General features: G+C 47.3%; 1 protein-coding gene across 1 annotated transcript in view; it reads left to right on the plus strand.

Moving 5' to 3' along the window:
* Nucleotides 1–20,957, plus strand: part of LOC146854284 (protein mono-ADP-ribosyltransferase PARP12-like) — a 245,160-nt gene extending 224,203 nt beyond the window's left edge. The window contains exons 14-15 of the mRNA XM_085652065.1: nt 14,281–14,432; nt 20,465–20,957. Of these exons, the coding sequence (XP_085508191.1) occupies nt 14,281–14,432; nt 20,465–20,766 (454 nt within the window). The 3' untranslated portion in view covers nt 20,767–20,957. The remainder of the gene's footprint in view (nt 1–14,280; nt 14,433–20,464) is intronic.
* Nucleotides 20,958–23,415: the final 2,458 nt, after the last annotated feature.

Genomic DNA, 23,415 nt, shown 5'->3' on the forward strand with positions numbered 1-23,415 from the left:
ACAAAAGAGACATGCTCCCGAACACGGGAGCCTCCACGGACCTCTGGGATGGGAGCCGATGGGAGGGTGGTGATGGTGGTGGTGGGGGCGGTGGCGGGGACAACCTCACTAGCTTGTTTTTGGTGGCTGCTGACACCCGCCTCCACAAGGGAGTCATCCTCCGAGCTGCTGTGGCCCTCAGCTGGGGTGGATGGTGCTGATGACTCCTCGGTGTGGCTCCACTCACCCTCCGCGCCACTGGGTCCCCCCGACTCGTCTCCTTCTGTCCCAGTCAGGCTCTGTGGCTCGTCCTGGTCCGTGGAGCTGTCCCCTCCTGTGGCCGTGGATGTATCTGGATAGAAATAGGAAGAAAGAGAACATCAGTCACCTGCACTGACTGCACACACCACAGTGAGTACATCACATCACAGGGCAAGGCATGGGATCATCAGCTGAACACTGCTCAAAGTGCCAACACTGTTTAGAATAAGCCAATTGTCAGTCTCACCATCAACCATGGCACTCATATCCCTCCTGGGCTTGCACCCATATGGCTGTTGCATGTTGGATGCTAATACCCCAATGTTCCGACATGCACCACCCACACATTTTTTGGACATGCCAGTGAACATGTAGGAGTATGTCACTATACACACAGCACACCTCTTGCCACTGACTCAGTACAGGTGTCCGGATGAATGGATGGGCAGAGACTCATTTCACATGCTTGTGATGCATGCCAGCAACACACACTATGATGTTCTCATGTCCTGATAGTCAATGCCACACTGGGGAGCATGGAGCACACTTCAACACAATGCAGGATTACTCATTGCAAGTTAAATGCCATGGCCCTGGCATGCCTTGAAAGTCAGTCAACACTGTCTCCTGTCATAGGGGCAGGGCATCCAGACAACAACATTATGCACTGTGTCACAATCATAGCTGAGGTGTAAAGCAAACTCTGCAGCTGACAAGTGCACTTGCCCGGCCCCTGCAAACAACATATCCAAGACCCAGAAGACCCCACATCATGCAAATCAGACATATGAGTCTCTGTGAACACAACACCCTGTACATTAGCACATCTCTTTCTGCTGTGCATGTAACCCAGCTGCCTGAAGTGCACAGTTGCATACAACATTGTGCGCTGTCAAATGACCACACACCTATATGTCACACAGGTCTTGTCTCTCACAGTCACATCTCAGATGTCCTGCTGACCCTCAAACTCATGAACACCCCAGTCGTACGTAACAGGAAGCCACACCATAATGACACAGAGGCAGATACCTGAAGGCACATGTCACTAAGCACAACCTGTAAGTTGATACACAGGAGTGGGATTACAGAGTGTTTCTAAATGCCCTTGAGTAGGCATGACTGCCCAGGTCTACGTGAAACAGTATTTAGACCTGGTCAGTATTCAGGTGGCTAAGCAAGTGTGACATTCTGACTCCTGAGGCCCACAAATTGGAGTCCCCTGCTGCATGGGTTTGTTTGAAATACCCCAGCCATGTGTGGCGAGTCAGACCAGCAATTGGAACACATATCAAGGGCACACAGCTGATCACATGTCAGATCTCAGGCATTGGGTAAACAATTGACCCACCCATGAAACACATAACAGTCACGGGAACAGATGCTGTCCGGCAGCTGAATTATAGCTAACTGCAGGGACACAGTGCCCTAGTGACACAAGCAACAGACTGTAGGGGCCACACCTGTGGAACAGATGAGGAGGGTGCATCACACAACTGAAGGACCCGAGTATTGGACTGCAAGACCTACGTAATGTGGAAGTGTGACCAGGCCAAAAGACTGCAATTAGCATGTCAAACATAGTACACATATTTGGCATGGACTTACCCCCTCCTTGCTGCTATCTGGCCTTCAGCTGCCTATCCAGGTCCGGGAAGACCACCACCAGTATCCTGAGCATGTGGGGGTTCAGAGTCCGGTGTCCGCCCCTCCTGCGAGGAGGTGACAGCTTCAACTGGACTCTTGCGATCCTCCGGGTCCAGCCCTGAAGGTCCTGCCACCTCTTCTGGCAGTTGCGGATCCGGCGCTTGTAGACCCTCACCGAACGAACTGCCCGGGCGATATCTACTGCTTCTGTTGGGCATCAACCTGTGAGGATGACAAAGTTAAAGGTCCATTAACACACATGCCCCATATTTGTGCTGAACACATTTGGATATACATTTCATCATCACAAAGGGAAATCAGTGACACAGGTAGTGCATCCATGGAAAAGGACAAATAACCTGCATGTCTGACATGTTAACAATGCCTGGGAAGTTTAAGCTTGCACAAATGCACTTTAGATGCAGAACACCTGTTTTTTACATGTCCCTACACACTTTGGGGGATGAAAGTACTCAGTGAGAATGCTTGCCACTGGTGTACACACTGCTAGTACTGCTAGTCAGACAACATGCATAATTAGGAAGGCAGTGGACTGCACACTCACCTGCTCCCCTGGTTTCCCATACAACTTGCTGTACTGTGGAAGGAGCCCATCCAGCAGGGCCTGGTTCTCCTCAGTGAAGGCTGGGGCCCTCTCCAGAGTACAGGAGCCAGAGGATGCAGAGACAGCAGCAGTGGTAGCAGGGATGTGGTCCAGTAGCATGTTGTGGAGGCAAGTGAGCTCCCTGGGTTCCATCCAGCCTTATATCTGTGCTGCAGAGGCAGACTCTGTGCCATGTGTCCCCAGTGATAGGTCCAACACAGTTGCATTCTATGAATCTGGCCAATCCATGGAAATGTACGACTCGTACACGTCTTCCGCATCGTTCAAATCTTCACCTTCATAAAACCCTAGGAATTGCAACATTGTTGTAGGCATCCAACTGAATTTCCAGTGCACAACTCGTACAAGTTTTGAATCCGCATCCGTCTCCATGACTGTCCAGAGCCAATGGGTGCGGCCGACTCGGTCAACTGACTGTACAACGCGTATTTTGAAAATACACATGCACCCGTCTCCATACGATTCAATGGCCAAGGCGTACGCCTGTCTCGGAACATGCCTGCCCGACGCGTATGCATGATAGTCACCCGCGTCGGAGCTCATTGCAGTCAATGGCAAAGCGTACGCCCGGCTCGGTCATGAACCGTGCAATACGTACGCATTGTCACCCGCGTCGGACCTCACTGCAGTCAATGGCAAGGCATACGCACGGCTCGGTCATGAACCGTGCAATGCGTACGCATTGTCACCCGCGTCGGACCTCATTGCAGTCAATGGCAAAGCGTCGGAGCTCATTGGTGTGACTATTTGACAGCTTCAACACACAATTACTTGCCGGGGACACATGTGAACACCTACCTACAGCATTGGCCACAGTGTCCCATGGTATGTAAGGCTGCATTCCCTGTGTGTTGGGGGGGGGGGGGCAACATTTGGTTTGTTGTGTGGCACTTTTGTTCAGCCACTCCCAGGCTGTGCACGTGTTCATGGGGGCATAATCCTTTGTGTGTTGTGCACATTACCACTGTGATGTGCCACTGTACAGTGATGGGCATGAGTCATGGACACAGTTGCAGGTTGGATATGTTTAGGACATGTCACATACACCCTGAGTCCTGGGGGGTGATGGCATGTACGTCACAGTGAGACCTGTAGCCACAATTCTGATGTGCACCCACAGTCTGTGTGCATTTTGTGTCTCAGAGGTGGATGATCAAATGTACCCAATGGGAGACAGTCTCCACATCCATGTGGTATGTGCAGCAACCTTGATGGTGTGTGTGTGTCTAAGAGACGTACATGTAGGGCCTGCAGAGACAACACTGGCCACTACCTTTGGGACTCACGCTTGCCTTGTGGCGTGTACGTGATACGCCATGTCATGCCAGTGTCGATGTGGCAGTACCAGGACCCTGGGTTTCTGTATTGCAAAGATCTGTGATGCCTGCGAGACATCAGGCCTCACTTGTCACTGTGGTGTGTGTTTGTAACGTCACAGCAGTACATAGGTAGGGTGACACAGCCCAATGATTGGCCATTTCACTACATGTGACTTATGTGGACTTGTGGAATTGAGATGTGAGGTGATGGGCATGTAGGTGACATATGTGTCCATGCCCAACAGCACACACCTCAGTACATTGTGTAATGTCATGATGTATGATGTGGTATTGAGCCTGGTCATGTCCACATGGGTGGATGAACCGACAATCTTCCTTTGTTCATCTCTGTTCTGCAGAGCACCAGCTGTCCATCGACCGTTCCCAGACCTTGAAACCATGCAGGAATGCGACTGCATCAGACGGTACCGCTTCACCAGGCCACTGATTGAGGAGTTGGCGGAGCAGTTGGTGCCACATCTGCTACCTGGCCGGAAATACCCTACAGCACTGACCCCAGAGGTGAAGGTGATGGCAGCCCTGCACTTCTTTGCTACTGGTACCTTCCAGTACACTGTGGCTACAGCAGGTGGGATGTCGCAAACTATGTTTAGTCGTGTGCTACGCGATGTCTTGGAGGGGATGTTGCATTTCCTTGACCTGTACATCAAGTTCCCTAGCCCAGCTGAACTCCCTGAAATAAAGGATGCCTTTTATACACAGGGGAGGTTGCCGAACGTCATCGGATCTATTGGTGGTACACATGTGGCCCTGATACCACCACAGGCACATGAGTAGGCATACCGGAACAGGAAACATTTCCACTCAATCAATGCTCTGGTGGTATGTCTTGCAGACATGTGTATCACACATGTGTGTGCACGGTTCCCAGGTTCTGCGCACGATGCCTACATAATGAGGAGTAGTCGCATTGCAACGCTGATGTCACAGATGCCAGATCAGCGTGCCTGGCTTGTCGGTGTGTACTGACTGTTTACCATTGTGTGTGTTTGGCAATGTTGTATTCCGCACTCCTATAAAACTCTGCTAATTGTTCAATTTTTTGTGTGTAGGTGACTCCGGGTACCCCAACATGCCGTGTTTGCTGACACCCCTCTGGAACCCTGTGACACCAGCCGAGATGCGCTACAATGAGGCACATGGTTGGAGCAGAAGTGTGATTGAGCGGACATTTGGCCTCCTGAAAAGCTGCTTTCGCTGGCTGGTCAAGACCGGAGGGGCCCTCCCATATGAGCCTGCAAAGGTGTGCAAAATTATCCTTGTATGCTGCATGCTACACAACATGGTACAAAAGGGGGTGGTGATGGACGGAGCATCAGAACCAATCAAACACTCACACCCAGTCAACAGATCTGGGTTGGATCCATCACCGTTCTTTAGCCCACTCTGCCACCCCAGTTCAGACATGGCCATATGCAAATCAGTCTGACCCTGTGCCTCATGGGAACAGTCCAGCCCGAACTGCCAAGCCATGCCTTCCCTGGACCGGAAACAAGCTTCCTAGGATCGGTTTCTGGCAGTTCGGGCTGGACTGTTCCCATGAGGCACAGGGTCAGACTGATTTGCATATGGCCATGTCTGAACTGGGGTGGCAGAGTGGGCTAAAGAACGGTGATGGATCAAACCCAGATCTGTTGACTGGGTGTGAGTGTTTGATTGGTTCTGATGCTCTGTCCATCACCACCCCCTTTTGTACCGCTTTGATTGCCATAAGTTGGCAGGGTATGCTCAGACGTGAGTCCCTTGCTCACTTTGCCACTGGATTCAAGCAAGCCTGGCTGAAGACGGCTGAAATGCCAGAAACCGGTCCTAGGAAGCTTGTTTCCGGTCCAGGGAAGGCATGGCTTGGCAGTTCGGGCTGGACTGTTCCCATGAGGCACAGGGTCAGACTGATTTGCATATGGCCATGTCTGAACTGGGATGGCAGAGTGGGCTAAAGAACGGTGATGGATCAAACCCAGATCTGTTGACTGGGTGTGAGTGTTTGATTGGTTCTGATGCTCTGTCCATCACCACCCCCTTTTGTACCGCTTTGATCGCCATAAGTTGGCAGGGTATGCTCAGACGTGAGTCCCTTGCTCACTTTGCCACTGGATTCAAGCAAGCCTGGCTGAAGACGGCTGAAATGGCAGAAACCGGTCCTAGGAAGCTTGTTTCCGGTCCAGGGAAGGCATGGCTTGGCAGTTCGGGCTGGACTGTTCCCATGAGGCACAGGGTCAGACTGATTTGCATATGGCCATGTCTGAACTGGGGTGGCAGAGTGGGCTAAAGAACGGTGATGGATCAAACCCAGATCTGTTGACTGGGTGTGAGTGTTTGATTGGTTCTGATGCTCTGTCCATCACCACCCCCTTTTGTACCGCTTTGATCGCCATAAGTTGGCAGGGTATGCTCAGACGTGAGTCCCTTGCTCACTTTGCCACTGGATTCAAGCAAGCCTGGCTGAAGACGGCTGAAATGCCAGAAACCGGTCCTAGGAAGCTTGTTTCCGGTCCAGGGAAGGCATGGCTTTGCAGTTCGGGCTGGACTGTTCCCATGAGGCACAGGGTCAGACTGATTTGCATATGGCCATGTCTGAACTGGGGTGGCAGAGTGGGCTAAAGAACGGTGATGGATCAAACCCAGATCTGTTGACTGGGTGTGAGTGTTTGATTGGTTCTGATGCTCTGTCCATCACCACCCCCTTTTGTACCGCTTTGATCGCCATAAGTTGGCAGGGTATGCTCAGACGTGAGTCCCTTGCTCACTTTGCCACTGGATTCAAGCAAGCCTGGCTGAAGACGGCTGAAATGCCAGAAACCGGTCCTAGGAAGCTTGTTTCCGGTCCAGGGAAGGCATGGCTTGGCAGTTCGGGCTGGACTGTTCCCATGAGGCACAGGGTCAGACTGATTTGCATATGGCCATGTCTGAACTGGGGTGGCAGAGTGGGCTAAAGAACGGTGATGGATCAAACCCAGATCTGTTGACTGGGTGTGAGTGTTTGATTGGTTCTGATGCTCTGTCCATCACCACCCCCTTTTGTACCGCTTTGATCGCCATAAGTTGGCAGGGTATGCTCAGACATGAGTCCCTTGCTCACTTTGCCACTGGATTCAAGCAAGCCTGGCTGAAGACGGCTGAAATGCCAGAAACCGGTCCTCGGAAGCTTGTTTCCGGTCCAGGGAAGGCATGGCTTGGCAGTTCGGGCTGGACTGTTCCCATGAGGCACAGGGTCAGACTGATTTGCATATGGCCATGTCTGAACTGGGGTGGCAGAGTGGGCTAAAGAACTGAGATGGATCAAACCCAGATCTGTTGACTGGGTGTGAGTGTTTGATTGGTTCTGATGCTCTGTCCATCACCACCCCCTTTTGTACCGCTTTGATCGCCATAAGTTGGCAGGGTATGCTCAGACGTGAGTCCCTTGCTCACTTTGCCACTGGATTCAAGCAAGCTTGGCTGAAGACGGCTGAAATGCCAGAAACCGGTCCTAGGAAGCTTGTTTCCGGTCCAGGGAAGGCATGGCTTGGCAGTACGGGCTGGACTGTTCCCATGAGGCACAGGGTCAGACTGATTTGCATATGGCCATGTCTGAACTGGGGTGGCAGAGTGGGCTAAAGAACGGTGATGGATCAAACCCAGATCTGTTGACTGGGTGTGAGTGTTTGATTGGTTCTGATGCTCTGTCCATCACCACCCCCTTTTGTACTGCTACACAACATGGCAGTGCGGAAGAAGGTGCCTCTCATCCAGGATGACGATGACAAACCTCCGCCACCCGTGGAGGTTCCCGGCCTGGGCCACGATGCCAGTGATGATGAAGATGAGGGTGACGTCCGCACACAGCTCATCAACAACTTCTTCACCTGAATGTGAGTTTACAGGGTTGTTATGTCAATGTATGGAGTTAGCCTGAAATGTGTTGTGGCTGCTGGGTTGCTTTCGGAGTGTGACTGTGTGCCACTTGACTGGATGCGTGCAGTGATGTGTCCATTCAGGTGGTCTGTACTCCACAATAGGGTAGTACTGCAACATGTTTTGTGCATGTGTATTGCATTTCTCTCCTGTTCTGCTGTGCTTTTGACTGTGTCTTGTGTCTGTCCTTCCCAGGGTACTTTGCCTGTTGTTTGGTCAACACTGACCCCCAACACCCAGAATCCAACATCAGTGTGGGAGTAGTCAATTGCCATCAAGTGATGTGCCACACACCCCTGAACTTCAATTCTCAGACACTCTGTGACCTTGTGTCCACTATAACGTTCAATTGCCTTGCAACTATTTAAGAATAAACATGCTGCTGATGTGTAATGAACCTGTGCTATGCTTTGTTAGGTGCGTTGTCTGTCTTCCCACATCTGAGTGACATTTGCTTACCTCACCTGTGAACTTGTTACCACTGACTGTGGATAGGTGTTGTGTCTGTGCATACCTATGTGTTTCAGGTCAACATCATTGTTTGGGATGAGTAACATGGCCATGGTGAGTATGTGTTGTATTGCCATAGTGGTGTGTCTCCCTCACATGTGTCATATCACCATGACTCACCTAACGGTGGTCACATTGTTGTAGTATTTGGCATGCACTGTGTTGTTTAGCAGACCGACATCTCCATGACACATGACAAGTTGGGATCACAACAGAGGCAAGTGTGGTGTACTGGTGAGTTTATTTTCGAACATGTGTGAGGAAAGTGCACAGGATGGTGGGTGCTGTACATTGGGTTTTGAATCCAAAGTTCACATTAGAGTTGGAAGTGTTGGTAGATGAAATGTCCACAGTAAAGTCCACAGTCATCTGCTACATTGGACCAACATGAACCCTCCATGTCATGTGGGCGAGTTGTGTGCGATTGTACAAGGTGAACGGGTTGCGCACAAGGAACATTGTCCAGAACAGGTTTAGAAGCCCTGGGGGATGTGCTGGGACATCTGCCTCTCACATGTCCTTCTTCGGATGACCCCTCTTCTTCTTGGGGGGGGATCCTCAGGTGCAGGCCTCTGCTGTGCAGGGGACTCTCCGCCAGAGTCCTCCTCCCTCCCTGTGGCACTGGCAGATGGTGTTGCAACAGATGTTGTGGCCACACAGGGAGGTGTGGACATGTTTGTGCTGATCTGGCGGAGGCATTGGAATATGTCCCGATGCACTGCAGTCAGGGCATCCCACTTTGCCTCCATGCGGGCATGGTGGGCAGCCTGCTCCTGTAGTATGTCCTTGAGGATCACCACTACCTCACCAAATCCTCCGGTGCTATCCTGGTACGCATCTATGATGCGTGCCAGTTGGGGGTCATCATGCATTCCAGACCCCTCTGCAAGGCGCGCCCATTGCCTCCCACCCCTCCCAGTACCCCTATCCACACCGGCAGGACCAGCGGCGTCACGCACATGTGACACTGGGACCCCTTGGGTGGTGTTGCTGGTGGTGTTGGCTATAGCTTCCGGGGGGGTCCTGTGTCCCTGTGCTGTGGGTGTTCTGTGGCCTTGGTCTGTCCGTGTTGGCAAGGATGCCCTGTCGGTTTCCAGATGCTGGAGGCGTGGGTACAGGGGGTGCAGATGTTGATGCTGCTGGTGCTGCATGATGACTTACACCGGGGGTGCCAGTTCGTTCGTCGTCATCCGAAGAGGACAGAGACAGAGTCAAACCAGAGAGCTCAGTGTCCACCAGAGTCTGGGACTGGGAGTCCTCTTCATTTGGTGCTGTGTCCCCAGCACCACCTGTGTTTGGAAGAGACACACAATGTAAGTTATGTTTCTACAGGCATCAATGGTTCACAAACATGATATTTTCTACTGTACGAACGGATGCCTGCCTGTACACTGCTTTTTTCTGGCTTGTCACGGACAGAGATTGATATTGTTGTTGCACATTGCCCAGCCATAAAGAAACATTTCAATGTGCATGTCGAAGTGTGTGCATGCCCAGCTCATGGATAGATTTGTCTGTACATGACCATTACTACTCAAGGGCCATCACGTTGCTGACAAAGGTGTGTCATCCCTGTACACATGTGATATTTAACAAGGACATATGTGCTATTCCACCGGGGATATGTTGTACTATTGGGGCATGTGTGGTAGCAGAGTTTGCTAGTCTTTGTGTGCCACATTGGTGTATTGGTACGACATGGTCACACTGCCTGTGATCACTTTGGAGGGAGTGTTTTCTTCCAGTGTTCCTAGTTCCCATCTCATTTCATACAAGTGATGATGTCACCATCATTAATAAGTCTGGTGCTGAGTTTTGTACGTGCATATGTGATTTGACTTGTCAATGTTCTCCATGGTGACATGGATTGGGCAAGGTAGCACTCTGGCTTTTTAATGTTCATGACAGTGAGGGCCGGTGGTGTGTGTGTTGCAGTTTGGCTGCTGTGAGTAGCATGTCTCCTCCAATGCTGTCCAGATTTGACCTTGTGTCTTCAGTGTCTATGTCAGTGAGTGGTGTGTTGTGTGAAGGATGCCTATGTTTCAGCACGATGTAGGAGTGGAATGCAGCTCACAACAGCACAGAGTGTGAATGAGACCATGCTATGGTGTCGGCTATATTGGTGTGTCCATTCCATTCACTGTCAGATGTCCCCTGTCAATGATGTATATGTGAGTTCCTGTGTGTTTTGTGCAATGTACCATATGTATCGCTCTCCAAATTTGTCATCTGCAAGACACACCTCCCCTGCCCGGCCAGGGGGCACCCCTGGACACTGCATCCCCAGACAATGATTTTGAACATATGGTTGCAATGTCTGTGTGTGCGACCGGGTTTTGTTTGGTCAGTGCATATGTGTGATTTTCAGCCACATCATTTCTCAGGCCCAGTGTCAGACATCTTGACAGTCCCTGTGAGGCGAGCATGGTTCAGTGTGAGCTTGCTGGGCCATATGGGTGGGTGGGGATTGTCTGTGACTGCAACTCCCATCATGCTCTTGGCTACACCCCCCTTCCCAGCATGCCCATACTTCCTCCCTCTTGACTCTGCATCCCTGTGAGGGGGTGTGACAGCAATGGCAAGATAGCTGACTGTGAAGTCCTGGTGTTTGTTGTTGCCCAGTTTCCAGCATGGCCTTGTGCTCCCCACAACAGAGCCCAGTGTCAGACATTTTGGCAGTCCCTTCCCACTCCCTGTGAGGCGAGCATGGTTCAGTGTGAGCTTGCTGGGCCATGTGGGTGGGTGGGTATTGTCTGTGACTGCAACTCCCATCATGCTCTTGGCTACACCTCCCTTCCCAGCATGACCATACGTCCTCCCTCTTGACTCTGCCTCCCTGTGAGGGGGTGTGACAGCAATGGCAAGATGGCTGAGTGTGAAATCCTGGTGTTTGTTTGCCTACAAGTCCAAAGAGAGCCCCTGTGCTTCACACAGCAGCACCCAGTATGGGGTATCTTTTGCTGATATTTCACTGAGGTGTGGGTCAATGCATTCTACCGGGTGAGTTGTGTGGAGTTTGTGTTGAGGGGTGTGTGTGTCCCCACATGCTGGTAAGTATGGTCAGAGCTGTCAGTCCTCCTTCCCACCATGAAACGTGCTTCCATTGGAGGGCATGCAAGTTGTCTTTCAGGATGTCAGTCAGTGGTGTCCTGCTTCTGATTTGCACACAACCCCTACCAGGGCCTTGTGCTCCCCACAGCAGGACCCAGGGTCAGCCATCTTGTCAGTCATTTTCCACTCCCTGTGATGTGGGCATGTTTCAGAGAAGTCTTGATGGGCCAATTTTGAGGGGGAGCATTATCTGTGACTACAAACCCCATCATGCTTTTGGACACACTCACTTCACCTGCATCCCCACTATTCCTTCCTGTCAGTCAGCTGCACTGTGAGGTAGTGTGTTTGTGGTGGCAAACTGTCTGGCAGTGTTTATTTGGCTTTGTGCCACTGCCTTGCTCTATTTGTTTGTATCTTGGTACATGTCATGACACAGTTCCAAGTCACTATGAGATGGCAGGTATTGTGTTTGTCTGACTAGCATACACATCTTGGGATGATTATCTGTTGGTTACTGTGCCTTTGCTCGTGGTGCATGGTTTCACTGTCCCCTTGCCACACAATATTGAGTATGTTGTTTGTGTACTCACCAGGCTCTGGTATGTCTGTTAGACCATGGACGCTCTCTGGTGGTAGGATGTCCCGCACCTTCTCCTCCCAGGTCCTGAAGTAGACTGGTTTGGCAGGAGGGCCACCGCCGGTGCACTGACTCAAGGCGTGATCTTTCTCGATGAGTTTCTTGACCCTCCTGCGCACGTCATACCACCTGTTCTGGATATCGTCCTTTGTGCGCCTTTTTGGTGCTTGTGCGTTCACCTTGTCCACAATCCTCGCCCACATCTTGGTTTTCTGTGACATGGGGTCCTTTAGACCAATGTACCAAACAAATGTGGCTCTACTCTGATGATCTCGTGTACGAGCACTTCTAACTCACTATCTGTGCACTTGGATTCTTCTTTGGGGGCATGGTGATGGGTGGTGGTGGTGAGTGATGTGTGTGTGAGGGTGCAAGTGAGGGTGGGTTAGTGTTGGTTTAGCTAGCTGTGTGTGAGAGTGCTTTTGGTGAGGTGCTGATGGTGTGCGAGTTGTGTGATGGGTGAGTTGTGAGTGTGTCTGTGGTTGCTGTGTGATGGTGTTTGCTGCTGGCTCTGTCTCCTATTTGCAAAGGATCATGGTAGTGAGTGATGTCCTTTATATAGGTGGAGTTGTGGGTGTGTCTTTGTCCCAGTTTTTTTTTGTGGATATTTATTGGCTTTGTCATTGCTTGTTTGGTCCTTTTCATGTCTTTTTTCCTTTGGGTTTTCTAGGCATGAAGGAGACGTTCTTCTGACCGAGACGGACGCTGATGTTGGCTTGTGCGGGCTTCTCCGCCTCATTCACGCTGACTATCTTCTGTGTTTCATATGTGACGGTTGCGGAGATCTATATTACTTGTGGGCCCGGTTTTCTGTGCGTGTCGGTCATGCGGCTTGGGCTCCGTGCGAGTCGGTCTGGTTTTACACGCATTGCATCGTACTGCGCGGATCGGACATCGCGGGTACGTGTCGGTCGGGTTCATTCCGGGTTCGTGTTGGTCGGTGAAACTCGCGTCGGTTTTCCGGCGGGATCACTATTTTCCCTACGGCTCAGTCGTACGGCTTGTATTCCGTACGTGTCGGTTGTAATTCACAAGCGTTGCATCGTACTGTACGGTGCTGGTCCGTGCCGGTTGGTCTTCGGTCCGGGTCCATGTCGGTCGGTACGTTTTGCAGCCGGAATCAGCCCCCGAGTTTTTTGGTAGCAGCACTTTCTCTTTCACTTTCCAAGACGTTTAGATATCTGAGCTTCAGATCACTTTTACCGAGCTCTTGAATAAATGTAGGATTCCTTTTGTCAGTTTCAACTTTACAACATGTTCGTAAATTAAAGATGTGCTCCAACCATGGTATTTTCCTGCTAAGGTCAAGGGTTAAACAATCCATTATTACATCTTTAGTAAATTTTATTTCTTCTTTAGCCCATATCCCTTGCCAGAAAGTCAGGCCAGCCATATTTATCGTATCGCTTAGGTATGGGACCGACAATTCTTTATGGGCTATATAGTTCGCTGTTGCTCTGGGGACTGCCAACAATCTTTTAAGAAAATTATTTTCTTGAGTTTGTAGAGAGGCGGTGTTAGCTCTCCCCCAAATCGCAGCCCCATAACAGACCCCTGAAACACATTTACTCCGATACAAGGCTAGGATTTCTCGGATAGGTTTGTTTCCTAGTCTCGCGGAGAATCTAAAAATACTCTCCGTGATTCTTAAAAATGACATATTACATGATTCAATATGCGTGTTCCTTGAGTCATTCCTGTTAAAAAGCATCCCCAAGTATGAAAATGATAAAACTCTATTAATAATAACCCCCCACACATGATGTTGTCTATTCTTAGATCTGTTGCTTCCACGTGTCATGACAAAGGTTTTCTTTAAATTTAGCTGTAAGTCTTTCTCGGTCATGTACAAAATTATCTATTAGGAGTTGCAGCCCGTTTACTGTCCTAGAAATTAGGACAGCGTCGTCTGCATATAGTAGTACTGGCGTGGGGCGTGTTCCAACTTTTGAGGCATCAGCAATAAATTTTGTAAAAAGGGGGTCTACATTGTTAATATAAAGGGAAAATAAAAGGGGCGCTAACACGCATCCTTGTCTAATACCACGCATGACTTAAAATCCGGTGTGCATTCCCACATATTTCCACTCATATTCTCAGTGACTCATGAGTGGGTGGATATCCCACTGATAGGACATATGTTACTGAGTTGCATCTCACTGAGGTGGCTCTGGACTATGGCATCGAAGAGTAAGCTAGTATGAAAAGGGATCTTGCAGCAGTGAAATGCCAGAAGGTCAGTCAACAGCAGTAGTGTTGCTACAGGAAGATACAGCAGTATTTGGTGTCAACTTCTTGCTTAATGTTTTAAAAACACAAACATGTGCCTCTAGGAAAAGGAAGACAATGAAGACGCTGAACAGGGACAAGGATGTGCTGGAGAAGAAATTATTTCATGGCACAAAGACCGGTGATGTGAATACAATCTGTTGCGAGAACTTTGACTACAGAAATCTGGGACGCATTGGAAATGTTTATGGAAAAGGTATGTTTTTGACTCAGTGGCATGAGTATGATTCTCATCTAGTAGCTTATTCTGAAATGAATAATTAAGGTGCTGCTGTTTTGCTTAACATTCATTTTAAATTTCTGGTGGCTTTGAAATGGATTTTGTGTTGAAGCTCCTGTCGTCAACTTGCTATTCCTGAGCATTTGAGTTCAGTTTTACTTGTTTTTGATATATGTACAACAGCTACATGCACTTTCCTACAGACAGTCATTTTGGAAGGAGTCAGTTCCTTGCAGTCTCTGCTTTGGAATATGCTCTGGTGCACCCCCATGGTAGTGCTTGGTGTAAGTGCCAGCAGGCAGGTCCAGCTTGCAGGATGGCACCGCTAGGTCGACAACAGGGGTCGAAGTGTCATTTCTGTGGTATTGGCAAGGCTGCCCAATCTTCGGATGTGAACTTTTTGTTCTGGCAGCTTGGGCAGCCTTAGCGGGTGTGACACGGGAGTACCAGTAACAACAGCCACATGTAGCAGTGCCAAAGGGAGACCCACCACCTTGAGCAACCCACTGTAAAGGCATTGGTGTGCCGCTGAAGTTTCTTGTGTTCTTCTCCCAGTGGATTCAGCCGTAGAGGAGAAAATGGCACAAAGGAGAGTATCCGGCATTGAAGATATAGAGAAACGGGTATAAATCGAGTTTGTACACAGTGTGCACAGTGGTACTGTTTTTCGTGGTCTGTCTGTGCTACATGAGCAACAGCCCTAGGTCTAAGCTCTTATCCCAGAAGGTAGCAGGTCCTCCGGGCAGTCTTAATGCGAGTGAGTCTTGCTGTTCTTGAGGGTGGGATTACGCAAACTGTCCACACTCATGGTACACTGCTTCTTTCTCCTCAGCTCACAGCAATAGCAAGCTTCTTCCTCAGGCCTACAGCCTGTCCCTGGTCTTGAATTGGCAACAATGGTGGTGCCATTACCCTGGTCCAATCCTTTCTCTGTACAAGTGCACGGAGGGTTCACTGATAAAATATCGACGCCCAAAATATCCCCATAGACAAATATCAAGTCATAAATATCGATGTCAAAAATATCAACATCCTATATTTATATTGGTAAGTATAAAAATATCGAAAAAAATATTGATGTCAAAAATATAGAAGTACAAAATATTGTTTTTTTATATATATATATAAAAATAATGTTAAATATATTAAATAATAAAATTAACTTAAAAACATTATTTGAATCTAATATACATTTTAACAAGAAATAAATATAATTAAATTTTTTTAACATACATATATAAAATGTAATATATATTTACTTTAAAACAATTCATGAACTATTAACTTTAATTTATTTTTACATTTTATAAATATATAAAAATGTACAAATAAATATATATATATATATATACACATACATACATACATACACCTATAACATAAAATCTAATACAAAATAACATAATAAATTAAAACATTAAAATATTTGATAGTCTTTAAACTTAAATTTTGCACTCCATTGAGTGCAACAGTAGGGAAAGTGTTGGATAGCAAAGGGGTAAAAATTCCCACTCCAATGAGTGCAACAGTAGGGAAAATGTTGGTTAGGGGAGGGGTTAAACTTAATGTTCTCACTCCAGTGAGTGCAACAGTAGGGAAAATGTTGATTAGTGGAGGGGTAAAAATTAAAGGAATATTATTAATCAAAAAGCAAGTTCAAACAGATACAAATTAATTTACTCCCCAAATGTTACCGCTATAAAACCAAAACACACCACAAAATAAAAATAAGCAGTTACCATATATATTTATGAATTGATGAATTATTATTAATCATCAACTAATTATTAATTAAACATTAATTACTTTTCACCCTTTACCCAATAAACACCCCAGCCCACACCTACAGATCATTACACTATTTCCATAACTACTTTTACATTAATAAATTAATATCAATTAACAACAACTTATTAATTAATTAAAAATAATGTTCGAGGCATATGAGCTGCAGATTACACACTGTGCATAGATCGCCATCTGGTGTTGGGCCCGGATGTTTGCAGTTGTTTTTCCTCTTTGAAAGTCTTTGGAAGTCACGAGGTCGGTGACTCCTCCTTTGGATAGTATTGCGCATGGGCTTCGGCTCCATCCTCAGATTGTTTTTTTCCGCCATCGGGCTCGGATGTGATCTTCGCGCTCCGGTTCCGAACAGTTTCCAGTTCCTCTATCGACGCGCAATCCTCACCCCAATTCGCGGTATTGTTGGCGATCGCGATCTCCCCACTCGGCGCGGCTCTCATCGATCAAGACTTTCGATTCCAGTCGTCAACGACGGCCTTCGGGCCTACCCAAGCTCCGGTCCTGGCTAATGGAAAGAAGTGCCCTCGATGTGGGTCCAAATTTCCCCACACCAACCTTCACGAAGTATGTAACCTCTGCCTCTCCCCTGAACACGAGGCTCGAGACTGTCCGGCGTGCAAGTCCTTCCGGTCCAAGAAAACCATTCGAAACCGAAGGGCACGAAGAACTATGGCACACTTGTCGACGGCGATTCCAGACGACATCTTCCGGAAGGCGTCGACGCTCCAGAAGGACAACACATCGACGAGGGCCTCGTCAGCGCCTCCGAAGCCGACGATTCAGATGTGGAGGATATCACTCCGGCACAGAGGGTCGTGAGTACCGAAGTCCCCCCCCCCCACACCCTCGACGGCACCGAAAAAGGCTTCGTTCACTCCTTCGCCTCCAGGCCTAGGCAAGACCAAAGACACTGCTTCCCACACCGCACCTTCGGGACCGGTAAAGAAGCCTATTAAGCCTTCTGGCGGCTCGGGCTCGAGCCAGCCCACCGTCGGTGCCGAGAAACACTCCTCCGCACCGATGCCGAAAAAGAAAATGGCCTCCTCCTCGGCACCGAACTCCATACCGAAACACTCGGTGCCGAAAACCAGCTCCAGCTGCTCGGTACCGACACCATCCCCGGAATCGAGCAAAAAACAGAAGGCCACCGACACCGATATCTCGAAGCCGAAAACCATCTCGGCACCGAGTAAACAGACAGCCCTTTCCAGGCCGCATACTTCCAAACAGCGGACTAGCGCAAACTCTAAAGCAAGAAAACCGACGGCCCCGATGCCTTCGGCACCGACGGACAAACCACCCTCGGAAGAACTTTTTACACCTGATCCATTGCAAAAGACATTGATCAAGGACCCCAAAACCGGACATTTGATGCTCAGCATCAAAAAGAGACAGCTGGAAAAGCCTGCCCCAGCTCCACCTCCAAAGAGGAAGGACTCTGCTACCTTCCCTTTCAGAATGCCTTCGCCACCTCCTCCACCTTCCCCTCCTCCACCTTCTCCTTCTCCCCCCACCTCATCATTCCCCCACACCCTCTCCGGATGATGATAATGGTAATGTCTATGAAGACATAGGGGACGTACCACATGACCTACCTACAGGGGACCCCACTCCCACAGGCTCCCCAGACCCATGGGACGACTATAACATCCAAGATATTCCAAACATCCCGCAAGATGATCTCTACTCTTCGAGACCATCCCCACCAGAAGACTCATTAGGGTTCAACCACTTACTCCAAAGGGCTGCACACTATCACAGGGTGGATCTCCATACCGACCCCGTGGAGGAGGACTTCCTCCTCGATACTTTTGACACCACGCATAGGGCCACCTCCATACTGCCCATGCTCAAAGGAGTTATCCAACATGCGCCGGAGGTTTTTAAAGACCCAGTCAGAGCCAGGGTCAATAATATAACACATATATAAAAAAACAAAAGCAATACTTATACAAAACATTTTCACATACTTTTAAAATACATACTAAAATACATAACACTAATTAAAACATCAATATACTATTTTTTTGCAAACGATATTAATGACTTCAATATTTTCAAAAACGATATTTCTTATCTCCAAGTCGATATTCTTGACCACGATATTCTTGCTGTTGATATTTCTGCATCACAATATTTCCAACTCGATATTTGTGTATGTCGACATTTCAAACTTGATATTCTGTCTCTGCACCTGCACAGAGGCTCAAATGTGACCTGATGTGAAGCAGGGTAGCCGCTTCATCTCATTGCCTAGTTCAATTCCTCCTCTGTACTGGCGCACAGAGGTTCTAAAGTGAATTAATGTTCTGATCTCCGACAGCCGTCTACCTCCAGAAGCAACCACTTTTGAGTCCATCTTTCTTAGTGTTGACCTTTTCTGTGATTATGAGGACCAAGTAATACTTGCAGTGTCTCAGAATCTCTGATGATGGGAAACACTGTGCAATATTACTTGTGGTTTAGGATTCCTTCCTGGTGAGCTCCAACTAATCAGCATATGTTGCTGTAGTATCAATTAGTATACCATGGCTAGACACAGGATAAGGACACCTTTTCTCGGGTGTGAGAAAGTAGCCATGCCCTTGATTTGTAACATGACATCTTCTTGAGGGCTTTAATTGAATTACAGCTAGTTGGTGTCCTCTAGAACATTAAATAGCCACAGAAGGCCAGCACTAGCCCTGAATGCTATAATTCCTGTAAGCTTTCTTAACATACCCTCCAAGAGCACCTTTAAATGTCTGACTGATGTTGTCCTAAGTCCAGAATGTGTGGTTATATTCCCCAGCGGTGGCATTATATCCCTCTTTTAGCATCATTGTATTCCTCGAAAATCCAAGCATTCATATCATTAAAAGTGATATTTATAATGAAAGGTTTGTAGTTTTGTAGCCTTTCCCTTACAACTAATAACTGATAATTGTGAGGACAACTATTAACTGTCATTGGTACTGCACCTTTTCTTGTCCATATAAAACTTTCACCAGCATGGTACTGATGGCCTGATTTAGTGTTTGGCATAGGGAGTATGTACCAACGCCATGGCAAAGTTCTTTACTCCCACAATGGCGAGGGTACTTGGCTGCCAAATTTCGAGATGTCCGCCGGCCCAGCGACATCTCTTGTTTTTCCAGGACCCACTGTCACGGTGGTTCCAGTAAAAACATTGTAAATTTAAAGGATGGCTCCTTTAACACAATGGAGCCATTTGTCAAAGTTTCAATTTTTCTAAATTTAACAAACAAAATCACAAAGCAGGATTGTTTTTATTTTTAAGAACATTGACCCCCTTCACCATGGGAATTTTCTCCCATGGCAAGGGGTCATTTTAAGGTTTTCACTGTCCCTTACCTCCAGGCTTAACTTGGCGGTAGTGAACAATGAAAACTTGCCATTTGTCTGCCCACTCTAAATAGGGCAGGCAGAAAGATAGGAACACCGGACATTATTCTGTTGGCTCCTCGAAGGTATATGTCTGTCAACAGTGGAGATGGAGTAGTCTCTGCTATCAACATACTGAAGGTCCACCCAACTCTAATTGGGGCGGGTGGACCTTCAGTTGGGCAGAGAGAATAGATACTCCTTCACAGATGTGACGGAGTACTCCCTCTGCCTAACTCTAAATCAGGCCCTTGGTATCAAGAGACTATTGCATGGTAGATCATTGCACAGCAAACTATGCTGGCTCCCCCATGGTAAATAAGCACAGTGGCATTCCTGAACTAACTGCAGCGACTTATACAGTGCACGATGTACTTAGGTCTCCGTCATTTTCCTTGGAATCCGTTAACTTTAGGATTGAATTCATCAATCCTTGAGTAATGGTGGAAATAGAGAGTTTAAACAGAGACCTGGGTCTAAAGGCACTCTACGGTGTGAGTTAATGCTTTCTAGCTCATTTACATTCATAATCCTGTCACACACTTCTAGCTTACACCAGGCAGTGTATTTGCATTTGTGGGTTAGACCGATAGACCTTGCCTCAGATCTGTTGTCTAGTAATTCTACTTTATTGCTGCTCTGTAGCTTGACTCAGGTGTAATATTTGGCCATATGTCTACTGAAGGGATTATTCTGTTGTCTGTTCTTTGCCATTATTACCCTTTTTTAGTCCCTTTTCTGAACCGGAATTTATAAGTCACTCTCCAAAACTGCATATTCACATTTGGAAATCAAAACCTTTCTTGTATTCCCTTCTTTAGGAAGTTACTTTTCCAGAGATGCCTCCTATTCTCACCTATATTGCCATTCCATCACGGAGAAGAAGTCTATGTTTCTGGCACGTGTTCTGGTTGGAGACTTTGTAAAAGGACGTTCTAGCTACTTAAGTCCTCCACCTAAACCAACCAACCCGAGGGAGTCCTATGACAGCTGTGTTGACAATGAACGCAATCCATCAATTTATGTCATCTTTGACAATCATCAGATCTACCCAGAGTATGTTCTGGAATATACAGAGCTCAAGAAAAAGGGCAGTCAGGAGGGAAAATGCACCATCAGTTAAAGAAGAAATTCAGTCCATTGTCCACAAACAGATTTTATTTGTAAATTACCAGTCCTGAGAATTTTACAATATTACCCATCAACTATTCAATTATTTTAATTTTGTGGGTTGGCTTTTGCAGGATATTCAAGCACTACAGAAGAGTAATAGTTCTTGAGTAAATTAATAAATCACTAAAGTACTTGTTTTGAGATCTCTAGTTTTTAATTTGTAAACATATTTTTTGTTACTTTGTTGAGTAGTTCTCGTAGCCTATTATCCCTGTAGCAGTATGCACTTTTACCCCGTTAGAAATAAGATTGTGAGTGTGCCAATGTTATGTTGTGAAGCCAGAATGTCCCTGTAATAGGAAAACAATTCACACATATTAATGGGAAGACTACACTCTGCCACTTTTATTAACCCCTTAGCTGCTGGGCCTTTTTCACCACCCTGCAGCACTGAGCCGTTTTATGGCTATTGAGCTTAGGGCTCCATAACTTTTTTTCTACATAAGGTATCTACGCCAAATGTGCGTCCTTTTTTTCCAACATCCCGTTGATTCTAAAGGTAAGCAGGATTTGTGGAGAAAAATAGGAAAAAAGTGCTCCAGATAAAAGTGTCTGGTTTTTTCCTGGTATCAATGAACAGTTTGTTGTACTGAAGTCACCACCTTCCTAGCTTTCTGGAACATGCAGAGCTGAATAAAAAAAAATACTTCTGTACCACAGTTTTGGCATTTTTCAGGTAACCTGTTTTTCCTATTTTGTGCTCCCAACCTACTTCCAGTTTGTGATGGATACAAGTGAGAAACCCATGGGTGATCCAGAAAAACTATAGATTTCTTAAAAGTAATCAAAATTCCTAATTCAGCAAGAGGTTATATTTGTAGATCCCTCAAGGTTTTCCTAAGGAAAATAACTGTCGAAATAAAGAAATATGTAAAACGAGTAGGAGAAAAAGTCCATTTGTGCAACATTTTCATCCGTAACGTTTTGTCACGATGGCCGATTTACAAAAGCAATATACTATTAAGTCTTCTAGACCCTTCTGGTTGCAGGGATATATAGGATTTGCAAGTACTCTAACAACCCAAGATAGCCAGAGCCAACAACTGAGCTGCACGGTAAAATGGTTTCTAATTGAGTACTGAGTATAGACCAGTTTATATAGTGACATATGTGTAGTGACAAATGGGTATCAAGGAACCCTATATATTTCTGAAATGGGCACAAGATATGGAGCTTAGGAGCAGTGGTTATTTGTACATATATATGCATTTGTGGCTGCCTGTACTAGCGTATGATTTAGAAGGTAGTTTCCAAAATGTCTTCTTTCCTATACACTGGTTTACATTTGAAAGGCACAAATGCAGCAAAATCTTACCTCTGCTCACTCCCTAGGTAGCTGAGCACGAGCAGCCAGGCTTATCTCAGATGGACTGTGTATTTGTACACACACATCTCCAGTAACACTGCAAAAGGACTCCACACCAGTTTGGAAAAATAGCCAATATTTATCTGAATAAAACAAGGCCAAAACGAAAAAATCCAACATACAATGGTGAAGATATTACTTTGATAAAAAGATTAAGCAAGTTTCAATCCATAGAAATCAATAAATGCGTCTCTTTAGCACAAGTATCTTAGATGCATCAAACATCAAAGACAAGGCAGGCGCAGGGGAGGTGAGGTGCCCAAAAAGCAAAGTGGTGCATCGGCTCCTTACTACGCAAAGGGAGGTGATGGGTCGGTTCCTCACTGGCTTAGGAGCTGATGCGTTGGTGACTTACTGCAAGACAGGGGAGGTGACTCATCAGCTCCTTACTGGCAGGAGAGGTGATGCGTCAGTTCCTTACAGGCAGGAGAGGTGATGCGTTGGTTCCTTATTCACAGGGGAGGTGAAGCATCGATTTCCAGACATGTGGCATCAGTTTCTTACTATGGTGAAGTGTTGATGAAGAATCGGCACCCAGGGACGATGCGTCACAAATCCAAATGTACTGCATCGATGTGACTGTAGCAATGCAGGTGGTGCGTCGGATCCACAGCCGCGAAGCAGGTGGTGCGTCAGAGTCGTAGCGGGTGCCATGGACATTGTTGACATGGTGCTCAAAAGTCACATGGTAGCAATTTTTCTCATGTTCTGCTATGCCAAGCTGGAACCTGCAGTGAAAGCATCGTGCGGGAACCACCCTTCGGGGTGGCAACGGTCCATCTTTCACATTGCTGTGTCAATAAAACAGGCACAGGGAGTTGATGCGTGGATTTTCTCCTTAGGATCACCAGATTTCTTTTCCAAGGGTTGAGGAACTGGATTTGGCACCACTTGGCAAGCCAGAACTCTAACAGAAGAGCCCAGGCACTGTCAGGTGAAGTCTTAGATGGCCCTGAGACTTCTTAACAGAAGGCAAGCTCAACTCAAGCCCTTGGAGAACCTTGGAAGCAGGATACAGAAAGCAAAGTCCAGTCCATTTATTCCCAGGGCAGAAGCAGCACGCAGCAAGGCAACACAGCAAAGCAAACAACAAAGTGGTAGTAACTCCTGGCAGCTTCCACCGCTCTTCTTCCTAGCAGAATGTCCTCAGTTCAGAAGTATTCTCATTTTGGGGTGTCAGAGGCTCAGAACTCATACCCCTTTTTGCCTTTGAAGTATGCAGACTTCAAAGGA

Source organism: Triturus cristatus, chromosome 4_1 (genome assembly GCF_964204655.1).
Source record: "Triturus cristatus chromosome 4_1, aTriCri1.1, whole genome shotgun sequence".
Taxonomy (NCBI): domain Eukaryota; kingdom Metazoa; phylum Chordata; class Amphibia; order Caudata; family Salamandridae; genus Triturus; species Triturus cristatus.